The sequence below is a fragment of the Bos mutus genome, chromosome 24 (genome assembly GCF_027580195.1).
Source record: "Bos mutus isolate GX-2022 chromosome 24, NWIPB_WYAK_1.1, whole genome shotgun sequence".
Lineage (NCBI taxonomy): Eukaryota > Metazoa > Chordata > Mammalia > Artiodactyla > Bovidae > Bos > Bos mutus.
The window spans coordinates 46,417,357-46,437,099 of NC_091640.1; the positions used below are offsets into that span (position 1 = coordinate 46,417,357).

Genomic DNA, 19,743 nt, shown 5'->3' on the forward strand with positions numbered 1-19,743 from the left:
TATATGTTTCAATGTTATTCTCTCAAATCATCCCACCCTTGCCTTCTCCCACTGAGTCCAAAAGTCTGTTCCTTATGTCTGTGTCTCCTGGTGAGAGTCTGTTAGTAAGTTTAAAGTAGGGGCAAGAATAGACTCCACCCAGACTGTGGCCAATACATTCAGAGTGCACTCTGTTCGACCATTCAGTTCAACAACTAGCCCATCACAGCAGCGTATCAATTTGGGGCTGCTGGAGTATCTACCTTGGTGCCATGAATATAACTCCGTGTGGCCTGTGCCTTGGAGAACTGAGCTCCCTGGGGGACCCTTTCCTTTCCAGAAGAAAACAGAAGCAGGAGGACCCAGTGGTCTGATCCTGGCCTTTGTTGGCTCCAGGCCCCTCCACCTACTTTTCAGTCTCTTCTTCCTGAGAGACACCATCTCATAGAGCTGCCTCTCGATCAGTCCATCCGCCTTCTTCTCATCCAGCCAGTTGCTGCAAGGGAAGGTCTGCTGGACGCCAGTGAAGGGGCACAGAATCACCACCTGGAGGGGAAGATGACATCTTCTGCAGCGAGTCCCCTGACCGGGACTTCCTTGCAATGTTCAACAGCCTCCTTAGCCTCACCTTTAGGGTCATATAGCCTATCTCATTAAATTTTGGATCAAGAAATACCTCCTCTAGGAAATCTTCCCAAAAAGGTATCATACATACTCCAATTTACTAGTGCAAATATCAAACATTTTTCCCTATACACACACTCTTTTTGAACACCATACTTCCTTGTGTGCATCCTAAAGTCTCAGTCTGAACCAAACAACTAGAATACTAAATTAATACCCTACATTTGTCTTATGGAAAAAGTCAATCACATAAAAGATAATTAATATCTATAATTTAATATGAAAACTAACCACCCTCTTCAGAGCTTGATCCTTATTCAACCTTCTCTCCTACACCTTGTCCATCTCTACTCACATTCTGAAATCATAGGTTTAGAACATGGCAGTCTATCTAACCCAGACACACCTAGATGCTTTGAAGAGAAGCAGAATGCCAAAGACAGGGATCTTAGGAACATCAAGAAAAAAACAGACAAATGGCAACTGGACTAACGGAAGCCAGATGATATTGGGGGATAAGGGAATTAGAATTCAGTCTGGAGTTCTATATCCCAAAACTTCTTTCAGGAATGAAAATGAAATAAAAATAATTTTCAGATTAACTAAAACAGAGTTTACCACCGATAGACCTTATTTAACCAAAGGAACTTCTAAAGGAAGTTTAGCAGTAAGAAGAAATCTGACACCAGAAAAGAGGTCTTCAGTGCAAGAAGAATTGGCAAGCAAACACACTGGCAAATCTGAACAAATAATGACTCTACAAAACAACGTATATTGTGTGGATTTAAAAATAATTTAAAATAGAACTAAAATACTAGGCAAAAATAGCATACAACCTAGATGCAGGATTATTATCATTAGAAATTTCTGAGATTCTTGAATTGTCTAAGAGGGAAACAGAGATGGTGATTAAATTTAGGTCTTTTCACAGTAAGTATGTATGCTAAAATTTCAATAGTAACCACTAAAAAACCAGAAATAGTGTATAATTTCCAAATCACTATCAAGGAAACTGATCAATTTATCAAAAAAAGAGAAGAAAAGTAAAAGCAGGATAAACAGACATGTCAGTTATAATAAATACAAGTGGACTAAATTTATGAAAAAGATAGTATCAGATTGGATTGTGGCATAGATTCAATTCACCAGAAGGTTAAAATAACTCTATATTTCATAATGTAGCTTCAAACCATACACAGCGAAAACTGTTAGTTCTATAGTAAGAAATTTAAATATCTACCATTGACATTGGAAATTTCAACACATCTGTCTTAGTAGTTAATAAATCAAATAGACAAAATGCTATCAAGGAGACAGAAGATTCAAATAACAAAAGTAGCAAACTGAATTTATAAAAAAAATCAAAATCTTAAATTCAGCTGTTGGAATTATGTGCATAGGTTGAAGTGCATTGTAAAGTAAATCTCAAAAAAATTTAAATAGCATCATTAATGTTTCCTGATTAAAACAATATTGAAATAAATAACAAAAACATAAAAAGCAAAATGTATTTGGAACCTAAAAATTACATTTCAAAATAAATAATGGGTAATGAAAGAATTTCAAATGGAATGACAAATAAGAACCAAAAAAGCACAAATCATAGAAGAAAAAATTGATAAATTGCCTTTCATCAATATTAAAAGCTTCTGCTCTTCAAAAACATTAAGAAAACGAAAAGGCAAATTATGGAGAACAGTATGGAGAGTCCTTAAAAAACTAGGAATAAAGATACCATATGACCCAGCAACCCGACTACTGGGCATAAACCATGAGAAAATCATAATATAAAATAGACACATGTACCCCAGTGCTCACTACAGTACTGTTTACAAAAACCAGGGCCTGGAAGCAACCTAGACATCCATCAGTGGATGAATGGATAAGAAAGTTGTGGTGCATATAAACAACGAAATGTTACTCAGCCACAAAAAGGAGTGAATTTGAGTCAGTTGTGGCGAGTTGGATAGACCTTGAGCCTCTCATACAAAGTAAAGTCAGTCAGAAAGAGAAAAACAAGTGTCGTATATTAACTCATACACATGGAATCTGGGGAAAATGGGACTGATGCACCTACTGCAGAGAAGGAAGGAAGACACAGATGTAGAGAATGGGCTTGTGGATGCAGCAGGGGAAGGAGCGGGTGGGTTGAGGTGAGAAAGTAACTTCAACATGTATGTACTACAGTGTGTAAAATAACAGCTAGCCCAGCCTGACCTGGGCGGCGGTGGGGGGGGGGCGGGGAGGGAAGGAGGCTCCAAAGACAGCGGGGATATATTTATATATAATTGGGTCTTCCCCGGTGGCTCAGTGGTAAAGAATACACCTACAGTGCAGTAGATGTGGGTTTGATCCATAGGTTGGGAAGATGTCCTGGAGGAGAGCATGGCAACCCTCTCCAGGATTATTGCCTGGAGAATCTCATGGACAGAGGAACCTGGCAGGTTACAGTCCATAGCGTTGCAAAGAGTTGGACACAACTGAGCAACTGAGCACACACATATATAATTATGACTGATTAGTGTTGTTGTATGGCAGAAACCAACACATTATAAAGCAATTTGGTTTCAATTAAAAAATAAATTAAAAAAAAGAAAATGAGAAGGCAACCCACATACTGGGAGATTGTTTATATATAATGTATATCATGGGCTTCTCTGGTGGCTTAGATAATTAAGAATCTGCCTGCAATGTGAAAGACCCAGGTCTGATCCCTGGGTCGGGAAGATCCCTGGAGAAGGGAATGGCGACCCACTCGAGTATTCTTGCCTGGAGAATTTCATGGACACAGCAGCCTGGTGGGCTACAGTTCATGGGATCCCAAAGAGTTGGATATCATATTTAAAATACATATTATATAACATAATTATATATTATATATTCATATATAGATATATAGTTCTGTCATAGAACGTGAATCAAGAATACACAAAGAACTCACAATTCAACAATAAAAAGATAAAAAAAATTAAAAGAGGTAAAAAGAAAGGAAGATATACAAATATCAATAAGAATATAAAAAAATAATGTTCAATGTAAGTGGTCATCAGAGGCATGTAGATTAAAACCAAATTAAATTCCATTACATATCCATAAAAATACCTAAAAATTTTAAAGATTGGCATTACTAAGTGATGGTGAGGCTATAAAACAACTGGGATTTTCATACAATGCTGGTGGGCATACAAAATTGTGTAGCCCCTTTGAATATAGTCTAAAAGACTTTTGTAAATTAAATGCATATTTACCATAGAATACAGAAATTCGACTCTTAGGTATTTACCCGATAAAATTACAAACATGCCCGTTAAAAAACTTGGACATGAATGTTCATAGCACTTCATTCATAGTAGCAAATAAAAAACAAAACCTGGAAATGACCTAAACATACACAAATAGTTGAATGAATAAACAACATCTTGTATATCCTTACAATGGAATACTACTTAACAATAAGAAGAAAGAAGTACTAATACCTGAAACAGTGCTAGAGAAGACAAATCTAATCTTTAATGACTGAAATGGGATCCGTGGTTGCTTGGAATTGTGGAGATTGACTGGGAGGGAGAACAAGGAACATGCTGGGTAATGGAAACATTTCATATATTAATTCTGGTAATGGTTACATGAGTGTATATGAATTCATTAAAACTCAAAGAGCAGTACAGTTCAAAATAATGCCTTTTTATTTATGCCAGTTATACCCCAACGAAGTTGAATTTTAAAATGAAACAATAAAATCAAACTGAGTGATAACAGAAGTATAATATGGGGTACGGGTACAGCACTACTTTGAGAGAAAATTATAGTATCAAAATTTATACTATGAGAAAAGAAGAAGGCTAAAATTGAATGAGCTAAGAATACAATTTAAGAATTTATAAAAAATAGCAACAACTGAAACCCAGAGAAATTTAGAAGAGATAATAAAGAACAATAAAATAGAAAATAAAGATAGAATATAAACAAAGAAAAATGTTGGTTATATGAAAGGACTAAATAAACTTTTGTGAGAATTATATTTTTAAAAAGCAAGAATATCTGAATAACTGATGTTAGGAATGAAAATAAGATTATAATTACAGATGTAGTGGAGGTTAAAAGGTAAGGAAATACTGTATATGACTTTATATCAGGACAGTTGAAGTCTACAAATACACACATTCCAAGAAAAATATAGCTCATTCAGATTGAAGAGAAAATGGAAAGCTTGAATAATTCTATAACTGCCAGGCTTCTCTGTCCACGAGATTTTCCCCAGCAAGAATACTGCCATTTCCTCCTCAAGCGGATCTTCCCAACCCAGGATCAAACTTGTGACTCACATATCTCCTGCGTTGCAGACAGGTTCTTTTACCACTAAGCCACCGGGGAAGCCCCAATTTTATAACTAAGAAAACAAAAACACAACTTTCTTTTTTTAAATCAGTAATTCTGTCTCTCTTGCAGATGTGCACACACAATCCCATACTATCTTGACCAGATCACTGCATTTTACCTTCTTTCAGGAGAAGAAATGCTTCTCATTTTATTCTAAGATCAAACCTCACAAGCACTGTATGAGAAAGGAAAATCAAGGGCCAATGTCACTCATGGACATTAGTATGTAATATATTCTATATAAAATGTTGGATAATCAATTTCAGAAACATAAAATTAAAATTCATTATGACCAAGTTTGGCTTATAGAAGTTCGGGGTTGGTCTACCATAAGAACTGGTAATTCACCATAATAAATAAAAAAGAAAAACGATTTTGACTATCTAATCAAGTACAGAAAAAGCAATAGATAAAGTTTAACACCAATTCAGAATAAAAACTCTTAACAATAAAGCTATAAATGATCAGTCTTAATAACAGAGTTTAGCAAGATAACTATATGTAAACAGTATACAAAAGTACTTCTCTGTCTACACCAGCAAAAAACAAATAAATAAATAGTTTTTAAAGAGATACCATTTATAATAGCAACAAAAGTTTCTATGAATATATTTACAAAAACATGTAAGACCTTTATTAAGAAAAATATAAAACTACACTGAGAATTATTAAAAAGCTAAATTTTAAGGGGTCGTATATGTTCATAAATAGGAAAAGTTAGTAGAGTAACAATGTCAGTTCTTCCAAATAGGTCTACAGACCCAGTTGCATTCTGTTCAACAGTTCTTCATGGAACTTGGCAAAAAAATTCTAAAATTTCTATGGACGATAAAGGCTTATGGATAGGTCAATATATACCTGAGGAAGAAGAATAAAGTGGGCCCTAGCAGATACCAAGACTTAGTGTAAAGGTGTAAAGTGAAGATAGTGAGTAATGCATTAGTGCAGGAATAAACTAAATCAATAAATGGAACAGCCTAGAGAGCTCAGAGACAAATCATGTATTTGGGGAATTTGACATGTGACAGTTGCTCTTTCAGATTAGTGGGGAAGGGATTACTATTTAGTTAACCAGTGCTTCCTAGACTTCTTTAATGATAAGAATTACCTAAAGCATGTATAAATACTCAGATTACCTGGAAATTCTGACTCAGTAGGTTTGGGTTTGAGCCCAGGATTCTATTTTTAGAAATAATTCCAGGTGATTCTTAACCTTACTCAGATTTTTAAAGTCCTTCAATAAATGTTGGTGGGACATTTAAATATCTATATAGAAAAAGATAAAGTTGGATCCCCACCTCATACAAATATCAATGCCTGATATATTAAAGATGCAAATATATAAACAAGAAAACCAAACTCTACAGATTTTAGAAGAGGATATAGGAAAATGTCTTTAGAACTTTAGGAGAAGTAAAATTTTTTTCAAAATGCATTAACCATAAAGGAAAAGATAAGACAGATTACTTTTAATTTAAATCTCCTCTCCTTCAAAAAACATGGCAAACTACAAAAAGATATTTTAACATATACTATCAAAAATACTATCAATCCTAGACCACCTTACCTGCCTCCTGAGAAACCTGTATTCAGGACAAGAAGCAACAGTTAGTACTGGACATGGAACAACGGACTGGTTCCAAATTGGGAAAGGAGTACGTCAAAGCTGTATATTGTCACCCTGCTTGTTTAACTTATATGCAGAGTACATCATGTGAAATGTCAGACTGGATGAAGCACAAGCTGGAATCAAGATTGCTGGGAGAAATACCAATAACCCCAGATATGCATATGACACCCCCTAAAGGCAGAAAGAGAAGAGGAACTAAGGAGCCTCTTGATGAGGGTGAAAGAGAAGAGTGAAAAAGCTGGCTTAATTTCACATTAAAAAAACGAAGATCAGGGCATCCAGTCCCACCACTTCATGGCAAATAGAAGGTGAGAAAGTGGAAACAGTGACAGATTTTATTTGCTTGGGCTCCAAAATCACTGCAGACGGCAACTGCAGCCATGAAATTAAAAGACATTTGTTCTTGGAAGAAAAGCTATGACAAAACTAGACAGTGAAGTAAAAAACAGAGACATCAATTTACCAACAAAAGTCCATACAGTGAAAGCTGTGGTTTTCCCAGTAGTTATGTACAGATGTGAGAGTTGAACCATAAAGAAAGCTGAGCACCAAAGAAATGATGATTTCAAAATGTGGTTCTGGAGGACTCTTGAGAGTCCATTGGACAGCAAGGAGATCAAACCAGTCAATCCTAAAGGAAATCAAGCCTGAATATTCATTGGAAGGACTGATGCTGAAGCTGAAGCTCCAGTACTTTGGCCACATGATGCGAAGAGTTGATTCATTGGAAAAGACACTGATGCTGGGAAAGACTGAGGGGAAGAGAAGAAGAAGGCAATAGATGATAAGATGGTTGTATAGCATCACTGACTCAATGGACATGAGTTTGAGCAAGCTCTGGGAGATAGTGAGGGACAGGGAAGCCTGGTGCGCTGCAGTTCATGGGGTTGCGGAGAGCTGGACGTGACTTGGTGACTGAACAACAATAATACTATCAATAAAGATTTACTCTCTGGATTTAATAAAGAACTCCTAAAAATAAATCCAGCAATATACTATTCAACAGAAAAATCAGCAAAAGACATGAACAGGCATTTTCCATAAAGGGAAATATGAATGGACAGTAAAGAAATGAAGAGATGTTCAACTTCAGTAGTAATCATGAAAATAAAAATTAAAACCACAAGAAGATCAGTTTATATACCCAAAATGGTGCAAATTTAAAATTCAGGCAATATCTAGTGTTGACAAGGATGTCTGGAACAAAATATATCGTATAAATGGCTGATAGAATAAAATGGTGCAACTGATTTGGAAAACAAACTGTAATTCTTTGGAAACAATTAAGCTTCAGAATGGAGAAGGTAATGGCAACCCACTCCAGTACTCTTGCCTGGAAAATCCCATGGGTGGAGGAGCCTGGTAGGCTGCAATCCGTGGGGTTGCGAAGAGTCGGACACGACTGAGTGACTTCACTTTCACTTTTCACTTTCATGCATCGGAGAAGGAAATGGCAACCCACTTGTGTTCTTGCCTGGAGAATCCCAGGGACGGCAGAGCCTGGTGGGCTGCCGTCTATGGGGTCGCAGAGTCGGACACAACTGAAGTGACTTAGCAGAAAGTTTCAGAAATGAATATTCACTTACAGCCTAGAACATCCATCCTGAGAAGCTCCTGCATATTTGTACAAAGATGTACATACAACAGTTTCATGAAAGTATTGTTTATAGTAGCAAAAATCAAGAAACAACCCCAAAATGTCCATCAATAGAAGAACAGACAAATAAATTGAAATCGATTCATGCAATGGAGTAGATGGGAAATGGATGGTCTAGTTTCTGCTATCGATTCAGATGATCTCTAAAGCATAATGTTGAGTGAAAACTGCCAGTAACCAACAATATACACACAGACAAAATTCTTAATAGTATATGTTCTTTGGGAGAGAGAGGATTATATGATTGGGGAAAGACACAGAGGAGTTTCAGAAGCATTGGAAATATTCTTTTAAGTTAAGTGATAGGCAAAATTAACATTTGAGCTTTTAAATCATTCTCTATATCTTACTTTTATTATGTATATTCTTTAAAGCATAAGTATTTCACAATTAAAATCATGTATTTAAAAATACTTGTTGATGGAGCCATTTAAAAACTAAAGTGGAACACTGCATCAGGAGTCAGGACAGACTATAACCATCAGCTGAACACCCCTGGATCACCTACCCTGTGTCTGGTCCCTGGTTGCACGTACAGAGCAGCCCCCATTCCCAACCATCAGGTAGACAAGACAGATGGGCGTGTTACCATCCCAGCATCCCCGTGAAAGGGATTTCCCATGTTCTTTGTAACTCGTCCAAAGGAAGTAGGAAATAGGATTCAGATTAGAGTTTGTAGCTGCAAGTGAGGGGTTTCCCTGGTGGCTCAGTGGTAAAGTGCATCTTTCTGTGTTAAGGGTCAGCAGTAAAGAAGCCTCCTGCCAATTCAGGAGACTCTGGTTCAATCCCTGGGTTAGGAAGATCCCTTGGAGAAAGAAAGGGCCACCCACTCCAGTATTCTTGCCTGGGAAATCCCATGGACAGAGGAACCTTGTGGGCTACATTCAATGGGGTCACAAAAGAGTCGGACGCAACTTGGTGACTAAAACAACAGAACAACAACAATCTGCAAAGTGAGGAGAGTGTCTGAATCAGGCCAGGGTCTCCCTTACCTTCTCACAGTACCAGCCTCTGTTGACGCCCACGTTGCCGTGTCCTATGGAAACCCGGCTCAGGGGGCTGAGGAGGACAGCCAACTCAATATTGAAGATATCTGTGCGGCCACGGTCAAACACACCGCCCTCCAGGAAGATCTTCCCGCTGTTCTTATTCCCTCTGGCCCCATACATGACCAAGTAGATTTTGGATTTGGTGCCGGCCCCCCGGACATCCCCGGTGAAGACGGTGACAACATATGATATGGCTGGTATGGAAACAAGGGGAGGAGGAGGGGTCAGTGCAGGCTGGTAACGATGTCCTACCCACCTTCTCCCGCACCTAGCCATACCTCTGCCATACACCCCTATCCCCCCCAAAATCCTCTTCCTCTGGATGACATCCAGTGCCCTCTCCACTTCACTTTTATCTTTTTCAGAGTTGGGGTGCCAGGGCATCTGACTTTAGGAACAGACTGTAGGTTACAGGAAGCTGTCAGGCATGATTACAGGAAACTAACAAAGAGAAGGAAGAGCTTGGGTTGGCTCAGAATAGTACTTATTATGAATGCTAATTACCATGTGCATATTATTAATAGCTGCCGGATGAATTCTATTATGTCTCATTTAATTATAATAGTCAACTCGATTAATAGAGATTTATATTCGGGGCTCTCTGACTCATGGAGCTTGCTCTTTTGCTCATAACTTAAAGTGCAACTCTAATAATGGGCACCAATGGCCTTCTTGACCACCTGACATGGTGAGATGTCAGGAGACTGAGGGAGGGAGCTGGGCCATCTGGGTTTGGTCAGTCAGAGGCAATGTGAGGACACAGAGTTCTGGAGAAGAGTCAGCAAGGGGGATTAAATGCCGAGATGAGACAGGGTAAAGGAAAACACCAAAGACAAGCATTTGGACAGGAAACGACAGGAAATGCTGTTAAGGTCAGGCCTGCATTTTTTTCACTCTGTCCAGGATTCTAAGTGGTACTTTGAACCTTATTAGTCCTCCACCTCCCTTTCATCCTAACTTCATCCCCTCATCTCAGAGAAATAAAACATCTCCGGGAGATAGCACATTATTCATTCATAATTTGCACCTTCCCTTACTCAACAAACATTTACTGAATGTTTACTATATAACAGGCCTTGGGAGAACGTGACGATAAAAAGGAATAGCTACCGCCCTCAAAGAGGGGCCTCCAGCTTTACAACGTGTGGCCAGAGACGTTCTCACTCTCGACAGACTGCCACGGCCTAGGCTGTCAGCAATCCCAGTTTCAGACTGTCATTTCTCCTCCTCCTCTACCACTGCAAGCAAGTAATAGTAACACAGTTAAAGGGGGCATATTAAATCTGCTCTCATGTATGTTATTTTTTAACAACTTTATTGCAGTATGTTTTACACATGCCCATTTCAAGCATAAAAGACAGTGATTTTTTATTTATTTGTTTTTACTCTCAGTTGTGCTGCCTGGGCTTTCCTCTTAGTTGCCTTGGGCGGGGGGCTGCTCTCTAGCTGTGGCCACGGGCTGCTCACTGCGATGGCTTCTCTCGCCGCGGAGCACAGGCTCTAGGGCACGTGGGCTTCAGTGGTTGTGCTTTCCGGGCCCTAGAGCACAGACTTGATAGCTGCGGCACTCTGGCTTAGTTGCTCCGTGGCATGTGGGATCTTCCCAGATCAGGGATCGAACCCATGTCTCCTGCCTTGGCAGGCAGATTCATTACCACTGACCCGCCTGGGAAGCCCTAGTGTATGTTTTTAAGTAAATGATTGGCAAACTCTAGTAACAAACTTACGACACACCCAACAATGGTCAGGTAAGGCCAAGGCACCACAACGCCAAGGTTGAAAAACACTGGAGGGTTCCCTGGTGGATCAGTGGTAAAGAATCCGCCTGCCAACGCAGGAGACAGGGGTTGGACCCCTGGTCCAAGAAGATCCCACATGGCCCGGAGCAGCTAGACCGAAGTGCCACAACTATTGAGCCTGTGCTCTAGAGCTGGGGAACCACTAAAGCCTGCGTGCTGTAGAACCCATGCTCTGCAACAGGAGAAGCCACCACAGTGAGAGGCCCTCGTACCACAACTGGAGAGTGGTCCCCTAGCAGCAATGAAGACCAGGCACAACCAATAAATAAAAAAAAATATTTTTATAAAAAGGAAAAAAGCAGAAACACACTAGAGCAGAGGAGCAGGTGGCTTCCTAAACAACAACCATCAAGTTCTACTCAAAATGTCTGGAGCAAAAGAAGGGAGAAATGGCTCCACCTAGAAGGGGTGGGGGTGGGATTCAGAGGAAGTGACTGGAAGCAGGAATTTGAGAAGAGGGAAGAGAAATGGCCTCACAGGCTGAGGGGAAAGCATATTCCAAAGAGAAAGGCAGAGAAAGAGGAAGGCCAGCAGCTCGGGGGAGGGAGAGGGAAGGCGTGTGGATGAGATGGGGGTGGGTTTAGATGCGGGACAGAGTGGACGGTGGGCAGATGGGGCGGGGGGAGGGAGCGTGTGCAGGAGCAGTGGGAGACAGTGTTGAAACATGCTGCTGAAACAGTCAGCTGGAGCCCAGCCGTGGAGCAATTTTGGTCCTATACCCCAGAACTTGGGCCCATCCTCGGTGCAGTGGGAGCCGTGGGAGGGTCTGCCCCAGGGCACCTTGTCAGCTGTGTGCATTCACCAACATCGATCTTCAGGAACACCTATCAACTTCTGTGCTGGGAGTTTCAAGTTGTCCATGGAACTCATACAGGGTAGAGATTTAGGAGGCAGACCAAATCCTGAATCTGTCACTCACCAGCTGTGTGACCTTGAACAGGTCTCTCAACTTGTGACTCAGTTTCCTCTCTTGTGAAATGGGAACGATAACTGTTCCATACTGTAGGGTGCTGTGGAAACTAGAGGAGACGACACGGGTCAGGTGCCTACAGAGAGCCTGGCTTGTGGGAAGCACTCATAGTAGGAGGAGGGAAGAGTGAGTCCAGATCCTCGTAAAAGGACACAGGTTCACAGCCTGGCTCCGTCCTGTGGATAACTTCTCCCGGGAAGTCAGCATCTCCTCAGGGGTGCTTCCCCATCTCCTCTAGCATCAACAGAGCCCAGACTCCAGCCCAGAGGAGCGGAGAGCACTTTCAGGGGCAGGAGGAATGTTGTCTGAAGACACGGCTGCTTCTCACTTGACTGAAAGCCTCTAGGTCCACAGATGAGAGCACCGACCCTCAGACAGAAGGTGAAATACTAGCCAGTTTGCACCTCCCCTTTCTTCAGCCCTACCTGTGGTCTCAGCTCCACCCACTAAGATATCCCTCTGGATTTTGCCGTCATCTTCATCCAAGGCCAGCCAGCGGTTGAGAGGAAAATCATATTTTCTTTTGTTCCCAATATCTTCAATGACAATCTGGGAAAGAGACAGTGAGAAGGAAGGTTAAGTGTCATGGAGGTCACACGTGGTGACCGAATCCATTCCTCCATCACTTGAGTGAACTGTAAGAATATGTTCTCGTCTTCTTAGTGGCCCAAGGAGAGCTTATCACAAGGACACACCTGTTGTCAGGAAAACCTCGCAAAGCACTGAGAGTCACACGGGTGTGACTGAAGTTACCTCCTTCCTGAATTACTGAGCTTTTGTTCCCTCCTCTGCGGATGACCATTTAAAAATGCAATGCAAGAAACTTGGCAGAATGTGCCAAATGAGAACCCACTCCAGTGTTCTTGCCTGGAGAATCCCAGGGACGGGGGAGCCTGGTGGGCTGCCGTCTACGGGGTCGCGCAGAGTCGGACACAACTGAAGTGACTTAGCAGCAGCATCAGCAGCCCAGTGAGACTGAGGGGCCAGAACTGGAAGCCTGGATTTGCAGACAGGACCAAGATCATCATCTTCCTCACCTGCTGAAGCTTGGGATTCTGGCCTTCTTACTGAGAAGGAGAGTCCACATAAAAAGATCTAGAAGCCCTGATTCTGGCACACTGAATCCTGGGATCTGGTGAGCAGGTCAGAAAATGTCAGCCACGGACAGTGACGTTAGGGGATCTGGGCATCCATGAAGCCCCTGGGGAGACGCACACGTGAGCTAGGTCAGCAAGGCTGAGATAAATGTATCTTCTCAAGCTCACCAAGATGCTGAGAAGCCCTCCCAAAATGGTCAACTGAAAACTCACTCAAGGCTGAGATAAATACTCATCTTCTCAATTGTGCTCACCAAGATGCTGATCGTCAGTACTCACCCAAAATGTCCCAATTGTGATCGTCAATACTCACTCTAAGGTAACTGATCGCCAAATCTCAATACTCACTCTAAGGTAACTTGATCGTCAATTGTGATCGTCAATACTCACTCTAAGGTAACTTGATCGTCAATTGTGATCGTCAATACTCACTCTAAGGTAACTTGATCGTCAATTGTGATCGTCAATACTCACTCTAAGGTAACTTGATCGTCAGTTGTGATCGTCAGTAACCAGGTCGAGTCTTCCATTGTGTAATGGGAAGGCAGACATACCTGGTGACAGACAGGGTGAGTGTTCCCAGGGCTGCCTGACGGAACAGGGCTGATTTTCAGTGGAAAACTCACTTCCTAAGATCAAAGTACCTACAGTGTGGGAACAGGGCACGTCTTGACCTACCCAAAGGCATCTCACCTAGTTCTAACCCAGTGTTCATTAAGGAAACTTCTGGGCTCATGACCAGCTCCTGAGGATACTACCCACCAGGGGGCAGCAGTGGCCTGAGCCAGTGACCAGCCTTCTCTCCCCAAGTAAAGCGGCATTCAAGCTCAGGTTTATAAATCAGCCCCTTGTGAGTTTGGTTGGTAAGAGTCACCCTTCAGAGCTTGCTGATTTTATCAAGTATCTGTACGTACAGAGGTGAGTGCTTAGTGACCACTGTGGTCTGTCCAGAGCAGGTTCTGCCACTGAAGAAAGTCTAGCCTCTATCAATTCATCTATCTGTGCATTTCTCTGCTTTTGCTTTTATCTCCCAGGATTGGGGTTGGGGGAGATTGGGGAGCCAAGAATCTGGGCTATACCTCTTAACTGGCTTCACTCTGACTTTTACAAGGTTGGAAAAGCAAGGCGAAGAAAGAAAGGACTTAGTTTATCAGATAAGCTGTCGAGTCTACTAGTGAATCTAGATATACCGATTGACATTTCTATCTTCAAATGTTCACAGAATGGAGTGCCAGCCATGATTCCAAGAGCGAATGACAGCCACCCTCGAAGTTCACAGAGATGCCATCAATAAAGGGCCTTCTCCTGACCTGGGGTCTGATGGCAATTCTTGGCTTAATAAGCTTAGCTAATCTGAAAAACAGAATGTGTTGCCATTGAACACCTGTATAGGGTAAAACTAGCTGCACAGCTGAACCACAAAGGAAAGAGACAAGATATGAATGAGTATTTGAGTAACTGCCAAGACTCTAAAGATTAGACTTTCCGAAATATGAAATCACAAGGAAAGGCGAAGACTTAAACACTGGTGTGGAAAGGATGAAAGCCCATGGATAGTTCTAGAAAACTTCCAGATATATTGAGTTGACCAAAAAGTTTGTTCAGGTTTTTCCATCATGAACTTTTCGGCTAACACAATATATTGAAAAATGTAGACAATTATTTAGTCTGCAGGATGAGGCTAGAGGAAGCTGGCTCCCGGAGGGTAGAACATTTTGGAACATATCTGGTAGCAAGTGGTGAGCCTGGTGGGAAGGAGTAGAGAAGTGAGATATAGAAGGAGCTGATGCCAGCACTTCCACAAGAAGACTGTCCCTAGGCGGGGCTGACGGTTCTCCCAAAGGCATTCTGGTCTCTGCTGATAAGGGTCCTGTGGCCTGGGACCCATGATCCTGGTTGCTCAAGGGACATTACTGAGGGCCTCTCTGGGGAAGGACAAACAACTTTCCCACTTCAGCTCATGAGTTGCCCAGACATGCCTGGGTTTTCATAACATTCCTTTTAAGAATTCAAGACAGCTCAGGAGTGGTTTTTGCTAACAGAAAGAAATGGTGGTGCTCCCTCCAGATCACTGTTGTTCTAGCAGAGACAACAGTAAAATAAGACTGGAAGGATAGAAGCGACCTAACCATGAATGATATAGAAGCACACACGTGGAGTGTGTGTGAGAAACAGAAGCAATAACCTAATGGCAAACAAGAACCATTATCTCCTGGAGGAATATTCTCCACCTGCAGACAAGTCTACAGGCAGGGCTGACCTTCCAAGAAGCTTGTGGGAAACCAGGGGTCATGAGCCTTGGGAGGCGAGATGGCAGCTAGAGAAAGGGGTCTGTCCAAGGTGGGGCCCACTCTGTCTTGCAAGAACAGGGACAAAGCAGTTATAATGAAACCACCCATTACGAATAAGCCAGAAGAGGATAGTGCTAAGTCACTTCAGTCATGTCTGACTCTGTGTGACCCTGTGGACTATAGCCCTCCAGGCTCCTCTGTCCATAGGATTCTCCAGGCAAGAATACTGGGATCTTCCCAACTCAGGGTTCGAACCCACGTCTCTCACATCTCCTGCATTAGCAGGCAGGTTCTTTACCACTGGCACCACCTGGGAAGCCCCAACGAGGATAAAAACATGAAAGCCTGCAAGTGTAGTCCCTCAGTTGTGTCTGACTCTTTGTGACCCCATGAACTGTAGCCCATTAGGCTCCTCTGTCCATGGAATTCTCTAGGCAAGAATACTGGAGTGGATTGCCATTCCTTCTCCAGGGCATCTTCCCAACCCTTGGTTCAAACCTGGGTCTCCCACATTGCAGACAGATTTTTTACCATCTGAGCCACAAAGGAAGCAAAGAGGATAAACCACCCACAAAAAAGGGGAGCCAAAGATGAAGCTGACAAGCAGAGTTTCTTTCTTTCTGGATCTTTCCAGACAGTTCACAGACACCCCTACACGACCCAGGGCCTGGGGGCTGATTTCCTTCTGCATGGGTCAGACATGTCAGTGTGAGCACATGGAGCTGGTCTTAGAGTCAGCACGTTGTAGATGGATGTAGAGAGTCACCCATGACCTACAGTAGCCCTCCCTCCTTGACATGGAAATAACTTCCACCAACCTGACATAGCCTGGTTGGAGAAGAGGCCCATTTCGGGCAGAAGAGACAAAATCTCCACACGCAGGGCAATCCAGGGAAACTGAAGTGTCTTCTCCTTCCCGCCCACATGCCAAGGTGCCTAAGATGCAGACAGGCTGGGTGATCCACAACGCTCCCTCTCTGCACCAGTCATGGAACAGAAAATGATGCCAGGCCTACCGGTGTTTCCAATCTTCCCTTTGAAAATGCGTGTCTGTTATCCAGTCAAGGTGGCCCTCGCTTGACTCATAAGCAGCCATGCCGCATTCCAAGAACCACTGTTTTTTCCTTTGGGCTGCACTGGGTCATAGCTGCAGCACTTGAGATCTTCATTTCCACACACGGACTCTCTGGTCGTGGCGTGGGGGCTCTGGAGCACGTGGGCTCAGTTTCCCCACAGTATGTGGGATCTTCGTTCCCCAAACAGGGATCAAACCTGCATCCTCTCCATTACAAGGCAGATTCTTAACCACTGGGCCACCAGAGCACTCCCCAAGAACCACTATTGAACTGTGGTTTACATTTCTAGTTCTTAGATCATAGGACAAGGGACAGGTAGGTTTTGACACAGGAGAAAAAACAGATGCAGACTTTGGAGCTTACAAACCCACTTGGAAATAAATCAGCTTCCAGGGGTTAGTAGAGGAGACCTGGGCTCATGGAAGAAAGAGGGAATGGTCTACAAGGGAAACTGAAGCTCAGCAAAGGAAGAGGGTGGGCGGCCTCCTGCTGCCCCCGAGCTCTGGGCCTCACTCATCACACTGAAATGCTGTGTCAGATGCTATGCAACACGCCACAAGCATGAGTAACTGCAGGCGACAGCACGTGAACGGTGTCACCCCCGGCGCTCTCAGCCCTTCCTCTGCCTTTCACTCTGCTCTTCTCAGCCGGTCCACGTGCCCACTCCTTCGTCACTGCCCCAGGCTGCCTCATTCAATAAGGACCTTCAGTCGCTTCTTCTGATCACGCCCGTGGTGGCCCTGCCCTCAGTTAGCCCCTGACATGCTTCCTCAGTTCTCTGAGCCCTGTGCCCTGGCCCTGAGTTATTCAATATTCCGGTGCCATCTTCCAGCTGCCCTACCTGGCAAAGCCCTGCCTGTGTTCATGGCCCAGCTCCAACAGACCCGCCCTGGAACCTCCTCTGACCCCCAGTCAGGCGCTGCTAACCCCAACATTTGTTTGTACCTCATGAAAGACACTTGCCTCATCCAGCTTTGTATTAAAGTTGGGGTGATTCTGTTTTCTGACTTATAAACCAGGACATTTGGATTGATCAACAGTTGTGGGGCCCTTAGGACAGAATGTTCGTTCACTGAAAGCTGGACTTTCCCTAAAGTTTTGGGATATAAGGTTACAGTAAGTAACCTGCCTTCCAGTAAATAACCTACCTTAATGTAAGTATTCAGTCTTATCTCTTTTAGAGGCAGAACCATGTCCATTGTAACAGTCATTCATAACATAGGGCCTAGGATTTAATAGTCACCCAGTAAATGTTTGTTGAATGTTGAGTATAAATTGGTGACATGAGGCCACGCCGAGTTTCTTGAGGTCCCTGAAATCTGCTCCATGAGTCTTTATCTCCACTTCCTGTCAGAGCCAGTGGTACTGGTTGAACTTAAGCTCCCTAAGGCATGTGGCAGGGGACCTACCCAATTCCGGATTTTCTAACGCATGGCACAGTGGAGAGAATCCAGACTTGGAGTCCAGGGGACTGGGGACAGGTCCCATCCCTGCCCCAGAGAGCTATAGGACCTCGGGCAAATCCTCTCCTGAAGCAGATGGGCCAAAAGCAAGGCCCACTGGCAGTGTGATGTTCCATCTTGTGACTCTTGTTCTTTGGAGCCGGTGATTGAGCTGAACTGATCATCTGAATTAGTCACAAATGTTGGACTAAGCAGACATGGGGATCCAAGCCATGTGCAAAGCCTGTGGGAGGGAGATGCCAGCCTCGGGGAAGGAATGAAGAACAGGGGGCTGAGGAATACACATGGACAACTGACTAACGAAGAAGGGGAGGGAGGCGACCTATGAAGGCTGTCAGATTTATCCTTCCAAGCCCCCACACAGAAATACCAAAGGAGCAGTTGTCATGTGGTGTCCAAGGCAACCAACCAGGCCACTTCTAGAACGGGAGCATTTGCTGTAGAATTGTCGAATGTGGAAATGCAGACAATCTAACGGCACTTTAACTGGTGTCTCTGTGGAGGTGAGGTGAGGAAGGGCAGCATGGAAACCCAGTCTCCATGGGGAGGCAGGAGGCTAGGGCTGGCTACGCACTGTGTAGTCATAGGGATGAGAGGTAGCCTCTGGTTTCCAGGTTGCACTTACTCTGCCTGGGACCTAAAATCCTCTTCTTCCTTCCTCACCAGAATTCCTCCTTCAAGAAAATACCTAGTAAATCCAGGTACTCTGACCTACAAAATACTAGAATTATTTTTATGTCTTATTCCCAAGCATTATTTCGGTTTGGCTTAAGTTAAAGGAACAGACTGTTAGGAGTTCTTCAGAAGCCAGTGAACACTCGGAGGCACACTCCCCTTGGGAACCTGCCTGCCAGACCCTGAACTCACCCCTACACATAATACTGGCCCCGAAGAGAATAACCAATCTCATGCTGAAAGTAGCCTGCTTGGCTTCTGGTTTAAAACAGTGTCTGAGTAGCAAACATAAAGGAAAAAGAAGCAAAGAAAGGAAGGAGAGAGGGAAGAAGGAAAAATCATTCTGAAGAATGAAAAGAAGAGCGGAAATCTGGAAAGGACTGAATAAAGGATACAGAAAAAGAATAAAGTATAATAAAAGGATAAAGGATATACAAAAAGAAGACAAGAAACTGTCCTTAATCGCTCAATTGTGTCTGACTCTTTGCAACCCCATGGACTGTAGCCTACCAGGCTCCTCTGTCCATGGGGATTCTCTGGGCAAGAATACTGAAGTGAGTTGCCATGCCCTCCTCCAGGGGATCTTCCTGAGCCAGGGATCAAACTCAGGTCTCCCGCATTGCGGGCAGATTCATTACCATCTGAGCCACCAGGGAAGCCCTACAAGAAACTGATTTGCTTGACAGAATGCAACAAAATACAGTCTTTATGAAACAGGGGTGAACATCTTTAATGATAGGAGGGGCTGCAGCGAAAAGGCAGTAAGATGATATGAAAAGAGAGCCAGATCACATGAGGAAACATATCAAGGAAAGCAAAACTGTGTAGCAGCAAATTCATCAGTGTCCTTACAATTCTGCATGACCTTAAAGTATCTCCTAGGAATTAATTGTAGGAAATAATCATAAATGTGTATGCAGATAAGCTATGAGAATGTCTGTCATAACACAGTTTATTTCCTCAATAAATTTGAGGAAAAAGATTGAAATGTTCAACAAAGAGGAATTGGTTTAATACTTCATGGTATATCTGGGTAGTGAAGTATTATCATCA

General features: G+C 43.0%; 1 protein-coding gene across 2 annotated transcripts in view; it reads right to left on the reverse strand.

Moving 5' to 3' along the window:
- The window catches only part of LOXHD1 (lipoxygenase homology PLAT domains 1), a 205,295-nt gene that overhangs the window by 135,546 nt on the left and 50,006 nt on the right, over window positions 1-19,743 (reverse strand). For both annotated transcript variants that reach the window (XM_070361798.1, XM_070361797.1), the window contains exons 7-9: window positions 12,514-12,637; window positions 9,263-9,513; window positions 390-525 (exon numbers count right to left, since the gene is read on the reverse strand). In XM_070361798.1, the coding sequence (XP_070217899.1) occupies window positions 390-525; window positions 9,263-9,513; window positions 12,514-12,637 (511 nt within the window). The remainder of the gene's footprint in view (window positions 1-389; window positions 526-9,262; window positions 9,514-12,513; window positions 12,638-19,743) is intronic.